The sequence below is a fragment of the Agelaius tricolor genome, unplaced genomic scaffold, assembly GCF_023055355.1.
Source record: "Agelaius tricolor isolate 1412-34295 unplaced genomic scaffold, bAgeTri1.0.p SCAF_4, whole genome shotgun sequence".
Lineage (NCBI taxonomy): Eukaryota > Metazoa > Chordata > Aves > Passeriformes > Icteridae > Agelaius > Agelaius tricolor.
In genome coordinates this window covers 6927994-6946526 of record NW_027269264.1, presented here as the reverse complement: position 1 = coordinate 6946526, position 18533 = coordinate 6927994, and the positions used below count along the sequence as shown (strand labels likewise).

The following is an 18533-nucleotide window of genomic DNA, read 5'->3' as shown; positions in this document are numbered from 1 at the left end:
CCATGTGGCTGTTCTTAGTCCATTTCCTAATCATCATTTTACTTGAAACAAGAGATCATTAATTCACTGGATTTAATTCAGTATTTTAGGAATTGCAAGCCCTCTGGCACAAGCTAGTGTTTGTCAGCTGCAGGTAGAAATAGAACTTCATGCAGCTCCCATGCCTCCCTCACCTTGTCTGTCTACCAACCTGGACCGTAGGAGGAAAAACTGCATTTCAGGTGGATGTCCATCTCCACTACCTCCTCAGGTGTTTCCAAGTTTCTCAAACTCACCTAGTCCATTCTTACCAAGGTTTTGCCCTTGGAGAGCAAGAGGAAGAGTTTATTTTATCTTAAATGTAAACAGCTGCAGGCTTCATAATTTGTTGGCTAAATAGCTCTTCATTTATACATATAGTTATTTCTAGAGTCGCGGTTTAACTGCTTAACAGCTTATGCTTGCCTGTGCAAAATTCCTCAACAAAGAGATACCACACAACAGCACACCTCTAGTTAGTGCATCTGAAGCCTACTGACAAGAAGTTCCCTTTTTTGGTTTACCACTTTATGTGATGTGCAATGGTATTAGTCCACAGATCTTCCTCAGTGGTCAGTGTAAAACCAAAGCACTGGAACTTACTCAAACTGTCAATTCATTCTCCTCAGAAAACACAATAAAGCTACCAGAACCTCTTACCCACTTGTGCCAAGGTCCATTATTTCCCCAGTGGCCAGCTGACCTGCATTTCAGGGTGTGTTTTGTTAAGTCCACTCAGCAAGTATTGTCAATCTACATCTTAAGTGATCTCTTTTTGTTGACATACACAGCATCTAATCCTGGCACTGCAAAGATAATAAGACTGCTTGGGATCTCTCTTCACGGATCAGTAATGAAACCTTCAAACTAATGAAGAAGTCCTCCACAGTGACTGAAAATGGATCACCATCATCTTCAATGCCTCTATGTATCCATAATAAGAGGTCCTTGTTCTTTTTCAGAACATCTAAGATATCTACAGTTGCTAATCTCTGTGTCTCCTTTGTTTCGCATACTGTGTGTGCTGAACACCAATTTAACACAGTAGGGCCATCATATCCATCTCACCTTCCAGGAGAGCCAAGGTAAACACTATGGCAAGGTCAGCTCCACGCTTGGACACCAATGACAAGTTTCTCAAGAAAATTAGTAATCTATCCATATCATCTGCATTGAGATCTGCTGGGATGAACAAGTCCTTGTAATATTTTAGCTCTTCTGTGTTAACCATAAAGAAGTGAAAGAGAGAGTATTCCACAAATAGAACTATAACATAAGCAAAGTATACATTAAGGTATTTATTTTTCCTTTCCATATTCTCAGAATAACTGAGATAGCTACACTGTTTAATGAAAAAAATTTTTAAAAAGCCAGCTAGAGGTGAAGCTGGAATCCCCAAGTGTTGTTAGCTTAGCTTGCTCTCCGCTCCTTGATATGGGTTAAAAAAAATCCCCCTTGCAAAGTTATGGGCCAAATCAATGGGTAAAAATTAAATGTGCCATCAGTTAGCAAAGCTTTTCAAATTGATTTTCCTTTCTACAAGCCTGCTCATAGGAAAGTCCAAGCTATTATCAAATCTGTTACAGGTCTGATTTTCAGCAATTTTAAGGCACTTTGTTTTGTGTAGCTCTGGGAAGCAAGTCTCAATTTCTTCACAAGCAAAGCAACTGGAATATACTTAGACTTATTAGTCAAATTATTAACAGAAGTTACCATCAACAAACATCTAGCAAAATGATTGAAACAAACTGATCACATGATTTGACAAGTGAATTAAAAGCATTTGACAGAATCACATTCTGCTGCGCCAGTCTCCCAGGAATATCTGATCTTCACACTTTTACAACAGCTTTTCCAAGATTTTCTCCTTTTAGCATTCTTATAAAAGCCATTGGCATGTTCTCAAATCCTTCAGTGACTTGTTCATGGCACTTCACCTTCCCCTGTCAAAAGTAAGAAAGAAAATTGCTGAATTTTCATCCACCAAAACAGAATAAACTGCAGCAATATTTTCTCCAGCATATATATTTAATTTGAAACAAGCTGGCAAGCACAAGATAACTGCAAAACCAGGTGGGCTCTTGTGAAGATCTCCTTTTGTTGTAAAACCTTTTACCTGGAGTCATAACAGGAAGTAAAAGTCACTGCTGTAAAAATGTACCAGGACACATTTATTGCTACTTGGTCCCCAAACAATTGACCGGTAGGGGATCTTTTACCCAAAATCAGGCCTGTCTCTACCCATACAGAAGTATGGAATTGCAAATCCAATGATCAAAATCTGACCCATCCCAAAACCTCATGTTTGTAAAAGCTAGAGCCTCTTAGCCTTTACTGGTCGCACTCACAAACTTCTCACAGCCATGAACTCGGTTACTAACTCAGCCCCCACCTAGAAAAATAAAATACAAGAAATTCCCTATTAAATCCCTTTAAAGCCCAGCTCCTAATACTATAAATTCATTCTTGCCAGTAACTTCAGCACAATACTACAATGGAAACCCTGGCCCATACTACAAATGACTGAATGAGAGATACAGGAATCTACTCTAACTATGAAAATCTTCATTATCAGATAAGTATTTTTGCATTATTCTGGAAGCATGCTTCTTCAAAGCCTACATGTATTTTGGATTATATCTGAGTCTACAAGCTGATATCACACATCCCAACAAAACAGAAGGGACCAGGCATATCTACTATTTGTGTCCCAAAGAGTCTCAAGGATCAAGGCAGGGAGAAGGAAAGTGGCATGCTGTGACCTCACCTAAACAGCTATGACAAGAGACCTCTTGCAGAGATGGACTCTGCAGTATGAGTACATCTTACAAACAGCTGCCCCTTCCTTCCTTACCTCCATGACCCACTTCAGCAGGGCCTGCAGACCCTCCTCCCGGCGGTTGTTCCATCGGGACACCAGAAACCCTTCCATTTGAAGCTCTTTGAAAATCATGGGAAGCTGCACATAAGGGCCTGCAAGAGAAAAGAACCAGCAAGCCACCTGCAATATCAGTTTCATTCAGAATAAGTCCCGATGCATAAAGTGAGCTTTTAGCCAGTAAAGACCACTTCCTTTCAGCCAGAAGCAACAGATATATTTTCCAAAGAGAATTTCCAGCACAAAAGACTGAAGATTCATGGACAGTCACCTAGGGAGAAAAAGGCCTGATCCCTAAAGCTGTGGAGCTAAACAATTCTGAAAACAGAATTTATTTCATTCAGAAATAAAGTGCCTCAGCTTCACCTGAGAGACTTGAGCTGAATCTCAAAAATACTGTTTTAACAGCTTGTTTGATAGCCTGACAGGCTCTCATGCTCTCTCTAACTCTCAGGATCTGAGTTATAAACTCTAGAAAAACAGTTTCCTCAGTCACAAAAATGTCTGATAGCCTCCTCATTACCAAAAGCCTGTTCCATTTTTTTAAAGTGATCTGACAGTCCAAAGCCAGTCAGCTACCAAAGAGAATACAGTCCTTCAATTTATTTTAGAAGGCAAATCTGGAAAATTTAATGCTATTGAAAATAAATATTCATTCAGCCACATTTCTCAGCAGTTTTATTAGTAGCTGAAACCTTACTGGAAAAAAAACCAACCCAGAAAGCTTAAGCTGCATCAGCTAAAAACCGGAAGGAAAACCATTATCTCATCTTAAAGTACATACTGCTGCATAAATGGCATCGTGACACCACACTTGCTGATCTATATCTGCATAGGGCCATGTGGAGTCCTGTTTTAAGTATCTTAGCCACTCCTTCATTCCTAATCAGCTGATGTTCACCAGTGTGCGCAAAGGTGGATGAGCGCATGTACACACAAGGAGCATGGTCCCAGTGTCCCACATGTCCCACAGCAGTAGTTAGTTACCCAAAGGTATACACATACATACACTTAAATGGCACAGGGAAGTAAACAGTAGACTGTTGTTATGTATTTCTGCCATCACCAAAGACAAAATCATTTTAGATACAATAAAGACCCTCACCTTTCTGAGGCACAGAGTCATTGTACTGAGAGATGGCACCACAGACTGCAATCCTTCCATATTTCTTCATGTGGTTGATAGCAACACTGGCAAATTCTCCACCCACCTACAAGAATCAGAGCATGTGCAGCATTAGAGACAATCCAGTGTTTAGCATTGGCTGCCAAAATCTGCCAACATTGCATTGTTGCACCAACAGGTTCAATCGGGAAGCAATTTCCACTACCCCAAAGACTTGGTGGCTGCAGAAACCCTTGGATTTACACAGACCTATGAGGACTCAATTTCACTCTTCTAAAAATTAGTTATGAATGTATGGAATTAGTTTTAATTCCAAATCTGCTTCATGAAGCTTGGTTTGGAAGCATCAGGCAGGACTAGCACATAGATCCCTCCTCCTAAGGGTACTAAGAAGCACCAACTCTGCTTTTCCCACACACCAGTATGCAATTTTACATCTTTATATCATGTTGATGCAAACTTTTTACTTTATGGTTCTCATCTCCAAAATAGGGATGTGCTGTGAAAAGAAACTTTTAATAGTGAAAAGCTGTGAGAAAATATACTGCTGTGAGGAGCTCTGCACAAAGTTAGAAGTGAGAATGAAGGGAATGGACAAGACCATAAAACCTATTTAAGACCTTAGCTCCTGCCACAGAGACAAGCACTTTGCCCTGACACCAAACATTCCTTTGAATTGCCAGAGAAAGGCTGAACACCACGGGCCCTCATCCCTGGATTGGCAGAAGCATTTCTAAAAAACATGCTAAAGAGGTGATGATGGTTTCTTTCAAACCGGGCAGCTAGCCAGGGGGTTTAAGCCCAGTATATCAGCTAATACCCGCGTGGCCAGATATTATATTTTTTTATTAGGTATGATACATATGTTAACTGTAGTAGGAAATCAAAAGAGACAGGGTTAGTTCTTTATCTTGAAAGTGAACTGACACAACTTAACTGCATCCATACTGTTAAATTTTCTTAGCCTTCAAAACAAGATGTTCACATTCAAACACCTATCAAGAACAGTACATTGTCCCCATTAATTCCAGCTATATTTGGAAGAGGTCAGAAACTTTCTGAGGGCTGCTCCAGTAGATTTGCAAGTGTGTCTTGCTACTGTTTTGTTTCAGGTACCAAGGCAGCCCCCATGACCACATAATGTGGAGGCATCCACACTCACTCCCCTTTCAGCAACAGCAGAGAACTGCCTGTGGTCAAAGGTGGGGCCAGGAATGGACTGGATCAGTTTCATGTTACTGTGACTGTCACTTCCCAAAATGTGCCACACTTTTCAGAGTGAAGTAAAACCTCTCTCTCCATTTACAAACACTGTCAACAATCCAGCTCTGCCTTTTCGGTTTTGTTCTTTCTGTTACTGCTCAAGTCAGCTGCAGAAATACGTGTGGGAAGGGAACAGAAAAGCAGTAAGCTCCTACAGATACCATTGCTTGATTAAATGGATCTCCACATTGAAATCCTGGTGTAGACTTCAATTAGATGATTTCAATATTGAGTTCCTGCTACAGTTTAAAGAAAATCACAGATGCTTAAGGAAAGGCCTTCTCTCTGAACTTACATTGTCAAAGAAACAGTCATAGCCATCAGGAGAGGCTTTATGCAGTGCTTCATCCAGAGATTTAACACTCTTGTAATTAAAGGCTTCATCAAAGCCTATTTTTTTCAGATAGGCAACCTTGTCATCTGAGCCAGCGCAGCCAACCACTTTGCAACCCTGCAAGGAAAGGAGAAAAACATTTATAAACATCCCCTGACAACAGAGGCTGACACTCAGAGTGTGCTAGTTGAAGGGCTCACCCTTTAAGTAAGGCTGTTATCAGTATATGAGCTCCTGAAACATCCAGCTAGATTTGCTATGTACTCAGGAGCTTTTCCATCTCAAGACCCTAGTGTAGGCATGCCTTCAGGAATGCTTGCCCCATGATCATTCATGGCCCTGTTGCCCTGTTTAACACTTATATCTTCTCAGCAGCAAGTATGAGCAGTTCAAGCCACTCACCCCAATTTTAGCGAGCTGCCCCACCACAGAGCCCACAGCACCAGCTGCAGCATTAACCAGGACTGTCTCTCCTGGCTTCATCTTGCAGACCTCCAGCAGACCAAAATATGCCGTGAGGCTGCAAAGAAAATGAAAGAATGTTCAGTGAGGAATAAAAGATGACAGACACACAGACATGACTTGATCACACGGATCAAAAATATTGTCACTACCAGTACAAGATTAAGTTTTCCTACATTGTGAAATACAAAACTTAATCCAGCCTTCTTAATTTGGCTTTTTCACAGCCATCCCAGAAAAAAACCCACCGATACACTGCTGGGAAAGAGATTGTTGAGGCAGAAATCTCTCTAAGGTGAAAACAGCTTTCGTTGTGCTCATTAGTCAGAAGGAAAAGCACAGATAACTCTGTGACAACTCAGTTACATACTGGAAGAGATAGGAAATCCAACATAGACAGAGGTCAGTTGCCAATTGGTATCTACTAGATTAAATTACACTCCTCAAAAATCAAAGCAGGCAGAAAAAGGTAAAAAGCTTGTTAATGGGCTCACTGCTCCAGAGGACTACTGTGCTATGGCTACTGGGTGAAACACAGAATCATTAAGGTTGGAAAAGACCTCCAAGATCACTGAGTCCAACCTTTGACCAATTACCACCTTGTCAACTAAACCTTAGCTCTAAGCGCCACATCCAGTTGTTTCTTGAGCACCTTCAGGGACAGTGAATCCACCACTTCCCTGGACAGTCTGTTCCAATGCTTGACAATCTCTTCTGTGAAGAAATTCTTCCTGATGTCCTACCTGAACATCCCCTAATGCAGCTTAAGGCCATTTCCTGTTGTCCTGTCACTTGTTACCTGCAAGAAGAGACTCACCCCCATTTGGCTACAACCTCATTCAGGTAGTTGTAGAGAAGAGTAAGGTCTCCTTGAGCCTGTTTTTATCCATGCTCAACAAGTCAAGCTCCTTTAGCTGCTTCTCATCAGCTCTGACACCCTTCTCTGGATATGCTCCAGCAAATCAAAGTCTTTCTTGTAGTGAGGGGCCCAAAACTGGAAACTGTACTCCAGGTCTTACCAGTGCATTAGTAATCTGTAGGAACTACTAAAGTAACTCATCGACTGGCCCAGAATCCCACAGAAGTCTTCTAATTTCTAAATTCAAGCTCAGAGCTTCCCACATCATCTCAACTGAAAGAGCTAAGTGAATTCCTCTATAAGACATCTAGAAAAAACATGCATCTTGAGTGATCTTAAAATGAAATCTGAGAAGTTGTCCACCACACACAATTTTACAATAATTTTGAAAGCCTTCCAGATCATTAGGAAGTCAATGCCAAAGTCCTGATCTCCCATAAAAATTACAGAAAATGAAGTAAGGAATGCAAGCAGATGACTGACAGATTCCAGTAGTATATACAGATTCCAAAGCACAGCACTTTTGTCTGCTGCAGTGCAATTTAAAGAACATCTATTTTGCTGCATGACACAGCATCTGTCTTTTGCATTTTGGGGTTGATTCTGGAAATACAGTGAGAGCAACAGAGCCCACTCAGTAAAAGCAGACTAGTCCAGGTGCCAGTGAAATTTGAAACTTTCCACTGAGTTTAACACAGACTGAACTAGATTCTTTCCAGCTTTTCCTGGATCCTCTTTCCGATCTATTACAGCTCCTCAAGGAGAGGGACAATAATCTCCAAGGTAAACCTCCTCTGATGTTGAGGATGGGATAAACTTCATGCCCTATACAGGCCCAGAGCATCCAGAAGCATGCCTTTTTTAGCAGCATGAATAGGCAGTATGCTGGTAGAACAAGACAAAGGTCAATACAAAAAGGAAGAAACCTCCTGCACACCAAAATCCAGGGGATAGTTGCCTTTTCATCTCCAAACTTACCCTGGCATGCCAATTGTTCCAAGAGCTAGAGATTTGGGGAGTGATTCCGGCCAGCTGGAAGGAAGAAGTTGTAGGTCTTTCCCATCAGAGATAAAATGAGTTCTCCAGCCACTGCCAGCCACAACAAAGGCCCCCACTGTGAAAGCAGGATTTTTGCTTTCTACTACCCTGTTTAAAAAGTAAAATAAAATAAAAAAAAACAAACCACAAAAAACCAAAACCACATCCTGTTAGAAACAAATCAATACTGGCTCTTCCATTCTTCCTGTGATTCAGAAAATAAATATTTCACATAATGATTTTTAATCCATACCTGCTGTTGGTGTAGGTGTCAAGTGTTTTTCCCGAAATGCCTACAGGCTCTTATCATGAGGGAAATACTGGCAAGAGATTTTAGATTTAGCCCTGCCCACAATATACCAAATTTTCACACACAAGTGCCAACTGTTTCTTGCACCAGTTTGGTTTGAGATCAGCCCAGGCTTCTGTGAGTTAGAATGCAGGAAAGAGGATGCTGGGATAAAGCATGGAACAGCAAGGAGTTGCTGATAGGCTGTCTGTTCTCAGACAACCTGCACCTCATTTAAAAATTGAAGATCCTGAAGATGGAACCTCTTGGGGTAATGAAACCAGATAAAAAGCAATATCTAAAATCAGGGAGATATCTATATTAGCATCTCTGTGTCAAATGAAAATTCCACTTTCTTTGCTCAACAAGAAAACTGTGTTGGAAAGGGGTAGATAAGCAGCTTAGAATTATTAGAAGCGGTTGACCTTCTGTTCATCAGCCTTGGTTGTTAATTTATCCCAGCCCTCAATGTTACTGCAGAGAAATGCAAGAGTCAAAGGCCACAGATGTTCCTTGGCAGCAACTTACAGGCAGCACAGCAGGAACAAACCGACAGAGGGAAACATCTGCAGCTACATTACCACAAGCTTGGGAAAAGGATGGATTTAAGGTTAAATAACCCTTTGGCTCGAGCTGTGATGCAGAGATATTTTCAGCTGGAGTAGATAGCATGCATGGTTGCAGACATGCAGCTACTAGCACATCAGGTTTTAAAATGTGAAGGTCAAAATGCGCCATGTACAATGATTGGTCCTTTATGCTTGTAAAAATTGCCTTTGAAGACATTATCACCAGAAACAACATACAGATTTTACCACAGGTATATATGCTCTCCAGAAAGGCAAAAGAGATTCTTAGAGGAAAAACACATTCCAACCACTCAGTGGTAAGAACATCAGTAGCAGAAGTATGTAGACCCAAGTCAAGGAGGGGTAACATAGGCTGCAGATGTCTGGAGTGTCAGCACACTCCTTTTCTGATCTGCCATGCACACTGATAACAGGAACTGAAGGTCTTACCTGGCAACCTGCGTGCCTATCATTATGTCACCCTCCTTCATGTCCCTTCGACTGTAAGGTCTGCAACACAGGCAAACACAGGTTACTGGGTGAAACTTTAGTAACGTTCCAGACACACTAGGAAGTAGTAGCAGCTGTTTGACCCAGAAAGAGAGTATCTGTTGTTAACAGGTATCAATTAGCTTGCCATTGTAACAGCATGACCGGATGCTTTTCAGAGCCAGCTACTTGGGCATCCTGGGCAGGAATGCTGGCGGGATGATAGCAATAGTCTTCACAGCATGGTCCATCTGTACAAGAAGCCTGAGACCCAGAGAACTATATCTGAATTTAGTGTCCACAATGCCTCTTCAAACTACCCAGTCTCCCTGTGCTTCAACTACCCCCTATTGGGTATATCAGCAATGTCCAACTTAAAATGCGTGCGCTTAAGTACAAGTTTGCTAAATTAAATTAAGCAGGAACTGCTACGAGGCTGCAGTCTCATTTGAGTACATTGCATTCCAGTTGAAGACATGACAAGGAACAACAGCTGATTCTAAGAAAAGTCTACGGCAGCAGAAATGTTACCCCAACATCTAGTTAAATCTGGCACAGCTCCATATCGTGAGTCTTGTAATTCACATACATTGTTGAAAAAGTACACAAAGACATTGGGACACTGATAACAGCAGTGGGTGCTGCCCACTGCTGTTTTGAGGTTTAAATTGCAATTCCAATGAGGCGCTTTAGCCAGAAATTCAGAAAAGACAAAAAGGTATACCTCATGTAAGGATCAACACTGAGGAACACTGATTCAAGCAGCAACTCTGCAACGAAAGACAAAGCAAATTCCTGAATATTATCAGTGCAGTAGAGAATAGTTTCCCCCAGCCAATCTTCCAACTAAATTGATATGAACTCTAGACTGCTCAAAATCCCCCTTATCCCTTCTTTGTTTAGGAAAAACCTACCAGAAACAACTACGACATTCTTTAGTTTTGGGTTATTGGTATGCTGCTGAAAAAGAAAATTTCCCCAGTGTAGCTTTAGCTAACTATCTTATTTTCAATCTTGCAATTTTGCATGTATCTCCTCTCTCTACAGAAGAGTGAAGCAGCCAGAATTCCTAAACAAAATTCTCATTTAATTTCAATATATATAAAATGTCATCCCATGATTCAGCCAGAAGAGGGTGACACAGGTCAAACACAAACTAATTGTCTGCCTTAAAGAGAAAGCATTAGTTTCTCTTTTCTAAATAGCCTAATCCACTTTACTGTCTCTAACAACACTAGTTCTTGGGAAAGACGTTGTTAAACATGTTTTAAACTTCTCATTTACACAGCACTTTTAGCGGTTCATCTCCACCTGCTAATATTTTTCATTGCCTGTGCTGCAGGGGTCTAGCTGGAAATGTACTCAGATGTTAAGTACCTTCCCATTACTCGAGAGTGAGCAGAAAAGCCATGTAACATAACATCGCCTTTGAAAGTGTCACTGTAGTGTGAACTTATGCCTCTTTTTGCTTTAGGGATTAAAATATGAAGGAATAAAGTACTCCATGTTCTTAAATACCCACACACATGAAATTTTTAAGTGTATCTGTAAATGTAAGAAGAAATCCATTTTCAAATATTTCAGTTGTAAACATAATTGGTACTTTAATATCCTTCTGGACAATTCCTTCTACACACCTTTTAAAGTGTGGCAAATTTTGTAACTGACAAATGGTGGGATGAGTCTCAAAAAAATACAGTACAAATGTCCATATGAAACCAAAAATCAAAGTTCGTTCTTTTACCAGCTCTTGCTATTGATATGATGGTAAGTTATCATATTCCTTAATCTCCTCCAAACAGAGAAACACAGGAATAAAACCTGTCTTTTTTTTTCTATTTATATTCAACATGTATTCTTGTTGGAACAGATGAAATAAGATAAGGCATAACAACCAAAACCAAGATTTTGAATGCAGGCAGAAATCTTTCCATCTTTCTTCTTGAAATAAAAGACCAACCTTCACTGACTCCAGCCCTGAGGTCTTTCAGCTGCAGGCTCATTCCCAGTGTAGTCACTCTGCTCTCCCCTAACACTATCCTCAATATTTTCTCCATCAGCATGAAAAACTCCACTGACAACCAGCTCCTATAGGGTATCATGTTCTCCATCTTTTTCCAAAGGATTTTGAAAATTAAAGTAGATAAAAACATTTTACGAGTAAAACATGTTAGGAACTTAATACAGTTACTTCATTGGTCCTGAGTCACAGTCCACATCTCTCTCTCTGCATTAAACAAACTGTCTTCTTGTGTTTGTTGGTTTTGAGGCCACATCACTTCTTCATGGTGATTTTCTCCATTTGCAAAAGCATTCCAACAATGCTGCCTTTGTCATCAGGCAGCAAGTGTGATCAGGCAGCAGAAACTGTGAAAGGTAGGCCCCAATTGCTGTGTGATGGACTTAGAATTCAATCATTGTTCCTAAGGGACTTATCAGAAGGCAAGGTGTCTTTGAAACCACCAACCCCATCAGTATACTTCTTCATCAATTGTCCTTCTCCCTTAAGGTGCATGGCTTGTGACAAGCCAGCAATTTTTGAAATTCCAAAGAGAAACATGCAGTTTTATAGCTCCATAGCCACACATCAGCTATCATATAACCTCCATAAAAATTAGTAATAACAAGTAGCACTCTGCTCACCTCCATCCTTTATATTTGGTAGCTCTATCTTTTTCAGGTCGAAGTCACTGGTTTTGGGAAAACCATCAAAATGCTTCTTCAGAGCCCAGGCCTTGGCAATCACCATCCTGTGTACAAACAAAGACAAAGCACACCTGTCAAAGCGATGCCCAACAGTGCTGGGCTGCTCATGGGGCTGGTTTAGATTTCATCAGGCAAAACACCTATCTCAATAATGTGCTATCACACAAGAAAGCCTCTGCTTGTCTCTGTGGTAATATCATCAGATTAAGAAAATATCAGAAAAGTCTCCTTATTGCATTAGCAACCCAGATCTTCCTCTGACCTGTCAGACCTCTCTGTAAGAGAGACTTCTGGAAGCAAGTCATCGTGTGGGAAGTCATTCCAGCAAAATGTACAACTCCCACTCTAAAGATACTAGAGAAGGAAACTCTACTAGTTCTAGGATGAAAAAAATCCCTTAGGAAAACAAAACTAAAAACTCATGTCTATTGCCCCTGGTTACCCATTATCCTAAACTTTTACAAGCTTGAACCAAAGTGCAAATGAGAAAAACAAAGGTAAGTAAGAACTCTTTCTGTGACATTCATCATATTGAAAGAAAATGCTTCTCCAACTGCAAAGCTTAGAGCTTGGAATTGGAAGCACATTGCTACCAATATTTTCCATGCAAGACAGAAACAAACAAATTACTTGCATTAATTCTAACCTCACATGTCCTCTTCCCTTCTTACACCCATGTGAATCAACAAGAACAAAGAAAGAGAAGCTTATACTTAGAGCAGGCAGGTGAAAACTGGGTCTTCTGCTGACAAGTCAATAACCTTCTGCATCCGCTAAGTCAAAGGCTGGACTCCTTCAGTCACACAGACTTATAAAGGGTGTAAATGCCTACTGTCCGTAGGTACCGCCCTCAGTACACTTCCCTAGAAGCAAACATACCATAAGGCACACCCACTGTGATTCACCTTCTTCCCAATAAGATTTGAGATCAACCCTTCAAATCCCCCCCCCCCAGTTCAGTGCCCAGTCAGCTGCAGAGGCACGTTTTCAAGAACACAAAGCTAAACGCATAAAACCCGCGGTTCTAGAACTCACAAAATACTGCAGTCAGGAGACAAGACTATCCATTACCACAGGAGTTTCTTCAAATTACATTTTTCCCATCCAACCCTGAAACTCTAAAGAGTTCTACCTCTGTGCAGAAATACCTAATTAAAAATGAATGTCCATTTCATTGCTCAATTCATACTTTAACACAGCAAATCCGTTTTCCACTCATGGTGTGTGCCCTGACATGTTCCCTGTTCTCAGCACAAGGAGAGTTTGCATGGCTAAGCCTCTATCTATGAGCCACCTTAAGAAACAATAGCAAATTTTGGCATTTTGCCCCAACTATGTTGCAATGAGGTAGGTAGCAAGGGAGAAAACTCTGTGCAGGGGATTGTCTTCAGCTTTTGTTCTTTTTGTCAAAACTCACAAGTACAATATTGTAATATGCATTATGAGATAGTTTGTGCTTATATGAGATATATATGAAATAAAGTTGTAAATAAAATTGTGCATGTAAAAAAATTCCAAAAAGCCTAAGACCACGGACAGTCAATGGCAGATTGCCACACAGAAATTGCAAAACTCCAGATGGCAGCAAAGAAAGAAAACCTAATTAGCAATTGAAAGAACATTGCCATTGCCTGTGCAGAGATAAGCCTTTCCCAAGACTATCCCAGAACACCCAAGAGCTATGAACACTTGATAAGTATCTTCAATCAAGACTGCCAGAGTCCAAGAACATACATCTGAATACCGAGTTCCCCATCAACATTCATTGCTGCCCAGAAACGGCATTGTCCAGCCCTGCACAGAGAAAGGAGACTTCATGCATATGCAGAATAACGAAAAGAACAGAAGAACCTCTGCCTCAGGCGGAAAAAACTGTTTAAAGCCAGCCCTGACAGAAACAGCATTTGTGAGCAGAGGGAGTCCGATGCCATGGAAGTCAGACCGAAGTTCACTGGGCTTGACACTGTCCTTTTGATTGTGGCTATTGAAGACTGTATTTTCAGTCATGAAAATAAAATATATCATTATTATTATAAATTTAGCTTTATCAATTTTTACCTATAACAATATGAATGGTGCAAAGTCTAAAGAAACCAATATATAGCGACGTGTTCAACTACAAAACCCATGAAGAAAGAAGTGCTAATTAATACCAAGGATCTGAGAAAAAAAAAGCAAAACGTGTTTAAAGATGCACATGCAAGTACCAGGGAGAACAGGGCAAGCCCTCCACTATTTAGATAAAAGAGTCTGTCACGAAATCCAGAAACTAACCAGCAGTCGACAACTTTCCTTGATGAAACAGAGATAATCCCTGTTCCACAATGACAAAGTAACAAAACACCAGTGAATGTTTCCTGCACCAGAAGTGTGTGCTGGGGAAATCACCTTTCACAAAATCAAGTATCATCAAAATTGAAGCATCCCACAGTAGATAAGTGGGCCAGCATTTGTATCTGCTGCTTTATGTATTTGCTTTGGTATCAACAGTGTTTGGCTGTAACAAAAGATACCATGATGCTGCAGCAACAACAAAACAAAGCGAGAAAACGTTTACAGGAGCAAAAGGTGAGTTCAGAAAAACACAAAACTGATCCCACCCACTAGCTTACACTCACAGGCACTGAGAGGGATTTGTCCCACCTGTGTTCCCTGTATTCAGATAGTTACCCAGGTGCTCCAATCAGAAATGACCAGGGACAAAGGAATGGCTAGGCTGGCAGCCATTCACTGATGTGCCATTTGTACCCCTGGGGAGCCAACAGTGGTTTAGAAATGCTTTGTCTTCCATCCTGTCACATGTTTGTGAATCATCAATACTGAATCCTTGCTTTTTGTCTCTTTTGTCTGTATGCCTCCAAGGCACCAGCCCTGTTTTTTTACTTTTCTACTATCCTATCTTAGTAGCTTGAGACTGTGACGGTGGTCACAGGGGTTTTCAGGTGAGGGAAGAGACAAGAATCTTGACCCCATGTTGGGCTTGATTTATTATTTTATGATATATATTACATTAAAACTATACTAAAAAGAATAGAAGGAAAAGTTCCATCTCAGAAGGCTAGCTAAGCTAAGAATAGAAAGGAAAGAATGATAACAAAGGCAGCTGGCTCAGACAGAGAGAGGGAGCCAGCTCTGCTGTGACTGGTCACTAATTCCAAACATCCACACGAGACCAATCACGGATCCACCTGTTGCATTCCACAGCAACAGATAACCATTGTTTACATTTTGTTTCTGAGGCCTCTCAGCTTCTCAGAAGGAAAAATCCTAAGAATTTTTAATGAAAAAATGTCTGCAACATGAGTCTTCACGTCTGAGTACAGGACAATCTGCAAACCTATGTGCCATCAGTACTGACGATTTCTGACTCTCTTCTGTTGTTTCTTCAGGTGCTTCCACTCTTAGATCTCCTATTCACGCAAATCCTCACCTTCCTATCAAACATCTCTACTTTTTGGAATACCTGGGTTTTTTTCTGCAGAGCAATGATTCTGCTTAGGAAATATATTGAAACACTAATTTCACTAAACCCTATTTTTTTTTATATTCAGGCCTAATTTTGGAAACAGGACAAATTTTCTGCCTACTATTTCTCTTTTTATTCTACTGAAATCACATCATTATAGCCACTTCAAGGCTAGGAGACTTTCCAGTAGGTCATAAAAAAAACCAAAAACAAACCAAACAGAAAACAATACAGACACATGCTTGATTAATGGATCCACAAACTAATTTCAGGTTAACAAACCAAGATAGATATAAAATCATAAGAAGTGGTAAGGACTACATTGCTCAAGCAAGCATATAAAATAACGCCAAAGGATAAACACCAGTGATACAACACTTGTGGGTTCCAGCTAAATTTTACTAGACTAAGTATGTCATAGCCACAATAACAGTTCCAAGAACAGTAACTGGCTCTTGTGAACTGTAATACTACCTTGTTTTTGTTAGGAAAATTAATCCACAAAAACCAGAGGTTTATGTCTGGAATATGTGATGTAAAGTAATTCATGCTTGTGTGGAAAATGTATAAAGCAAAAATTGTAAAATAAATTATACATGCAACAAAATTCCAATGAGCTTCAGACCGTGGACTGCCCAGAGACAGATTACCACAAAGAAGCTGCGAAACTCCTGGTGGCAGCAGGAAAGAATGCCTCCTCTGCAAGCAAAAGGACATGGCTGGTGTGGAGATGGGCTTCTCCTGGAACCACCCGGGAACACCCAAGGACGATCAGTACTTGATAAGTACCATCAATCAAGATAACCAAAGTCATCAAGAACATACATCTGAATACCCATATGCAGGGTGACAAAAGAAATTGGGGCACCTCTGCCTCAGGCAGGAAAAACTGTATAAAACAGCCCCAAGGGAGACAGCATTCGTGAACAGAAGGATATCCGAGGTGATAGAGGTCAGATCCAGGTTCACCCAGCGCTGATCCCGGGCTCGACGCTGTTTCTTTGGCTGTGGCTATCAAGGACCGCATTTTTGGTCGTGAAGATAAAATCTTTCGCTATCATTATTAATTTGGCTTTCTCGTTGTTTATAACATGTCCAAAAAGGGGGCAGAGGAGTCCTTTCTAGCTTTATTTGAATAAAGGGAGAGGCCACGGGGCATTCCCCTGGGATCTCTCTCAAATTTTTGGAGGACACAGCCTTCTTTTTTTCCTAATTTCCGAGCTGCATTTTCCTTCTCTCTTTTCCCGTTGGCTGAGGTACTTGAGAGGTACAGACTCCCCGATACACCTGATCCCAAAGATTTCCTGAAGATTTCCCTCTAATGTATAATTCTCCCTTTTAATTTTTAATTCTTACAGAATTTAGGCATTTTTCTTCCCCATTGTTTCTTTCATCTCTTAATGTCTAATTTCGTTTATCAGCTAATCTAAAGTTTATTTGTAAAAGCAAATATCTTTTTCCATTCATCAATTAGTGGAATCCTTCCCATTGTTTCTTTTATCTTCCAGAGCTAGTTTTATCTACCAGAATACCCACAGCTTGTTTGTAAAGACAAATCCGCTATTCCTCTAATTTTCAATGTCTGTAGGTTTGAATAACACATTTCTTTTGACAGTTAATTATATCTTAGTTAACCAGGAGTTTTGTGATTTTTTAAAAATTTTGTAATGAATTACATTTAATTAGTTAAAAAAAAAGTTTGACTGTGATTTTAGCTGGTTTTGATTTAGATCTGTGTTGGCTGAGTGTCAATAGAAAACCCTGAGAAATTACCTCACTGTAACTGCAGGAAGGAACTCCATGGACCCATACCACTTAGAGAACCTAATCAATAGTTGAAGAACAGAATTCAATATAGACTTATTGAATGGCTATCAAATAACTAGAGATTAATTAGAAGTCATAGAACAAGAAAGATAAGGAGTCAAAGGTCTATATATCCCGGAAAACTTGATTAACACATTGCAGGTGCAGTAAGGGAGCCACTTCAGAGTTGAGTATACCCCAGAAAACTTAATCAATAGGAATTGTCTAACCAGGACAGTAGATTTAATAAAGGACTGTTTAGCTGGATAAAACCTGGGTTATCCATTAAACAGAGATTAAATGCTCTGAAAGTACTTAAAAGAAACAAAACACATATACCATGATGCAATAAATGCAGATGCAGATTTTTTGGAGTATCTATAAAAAATCTTGGATGTTATAGTGTATATGAATGCCTGAAAATTGTTGTTTCTTTGAATATGTCTCTGCAAATAAATTGTTCCAAACATGTTCCAACATGTTCCAAATTTTGACTCAAAACTGTTATTAGGAATGTTCCTCTAACAGCTTTTTGTTGGTAGATTTAAAACTCTTTGTTTCACGTCTGTGTGTTTTCTGTATAAAGTGTTTCACCGACCATTATAATCATTACAGAGACTGCTATGATAACTTGAGAACAAACTTTCTCAAGTTAGAAAGAACTGAGCCCACAGAGTGATAAGAAGACACCTTTAAAAATAAGGTGATGCATTTCTGCTTTTTTTTCTTACAAAAGAACCATCAAAGCTTTTGCTGAAATTGAAGTCCTAGACAGCATTTATTCTGATGTCCTTTAAACCCTCCTTGCCCTGTGGTCTAGCCCACCAAGTTATCAAATAATAAAGACTATCAAGGAAAGAAGTCATGGATTGGGAAGTCTTGCCTTTTTGCACTAACAATATACGTAATAAAGCAAGGACCCCACCTGTGTTCAGACACTGCAGTTGCTGCCAACTGCAGCAGAGAGAAAAGTGAAAGGAAAGCACCTTCACACAGGTAATCATAGCTCAGTCCACAAAATCAGCATGAGTAAAGAGGTTCACAATTCAGGGGAAAATGGAAGAGAAGAAGGAAGAGGTGAAAACTGGAAGACCATAATACATACTAGCAACTAGAAAAGAAGAGGCAGACAAGTCTGAGAAAATTGAAATAGTTTCAATAGACTGAAGAGCTAATGGTGATACCCAAAATCAGGGAATCACCACATTAAAGCAGAAAAGCAGTAAAAAC

At 40.1% G+C, this 18533-nt stretch overlaps 1 protein-coding gene across 2 annotated transcripts in view; it reads right to left on the bottom strand.

The window, feature by feature from the left end:
- Nucleotides 1-1301: 1301 nt before the first annotated feature.
- The window catches only part of PTGR1 (prostaglandin reductase 1), a 23087-nt gene continuing 5855 nt past the window's right edge, over nt 1302-18533 (bottom strand). The window contains exons 2-11 of one of the 2 annotated variants that reach the window (XM_071424470.1): nt 12678-12894; nt 11969-12075; nt 10050-10095; nt 9287-9346; nt 7919-8086; nt 6022-6139; nt 5581-5736; nt 4002-4107; nt 2873-2991; nt 1302-1961 (exon numbers count right to left, since the gene is read on the bottom strand). In XM_071424470.1, the coding sequence (XP_071280571.1) occupies nt 1851-1961; nt 2873-2991; nt 4002-4107; nt 5581-5736; nt 6022-6139; nt 7919-8086; nt 9287-9346; nt 10050-10095; nt 11969-12074 (990 nt within the window). In that variant the 5' untranslated portion in view covers nt 12075; nt 12678-12894 and the 3' untranslated portion in view covers nt 1302-1850. The remainder of the gene's footprint in view (nt 1962-2872; nt 2992-4001; nt 4108-5580; nt 5737-6021; nt 6140-7918; nt 8087-9286; nt 9347-10049; nt 10096-11968; nt 12076-12677; nt 12895-18533) is intronic. The other variant, XM_071424469.1, reaches the window with a different exon arrangement.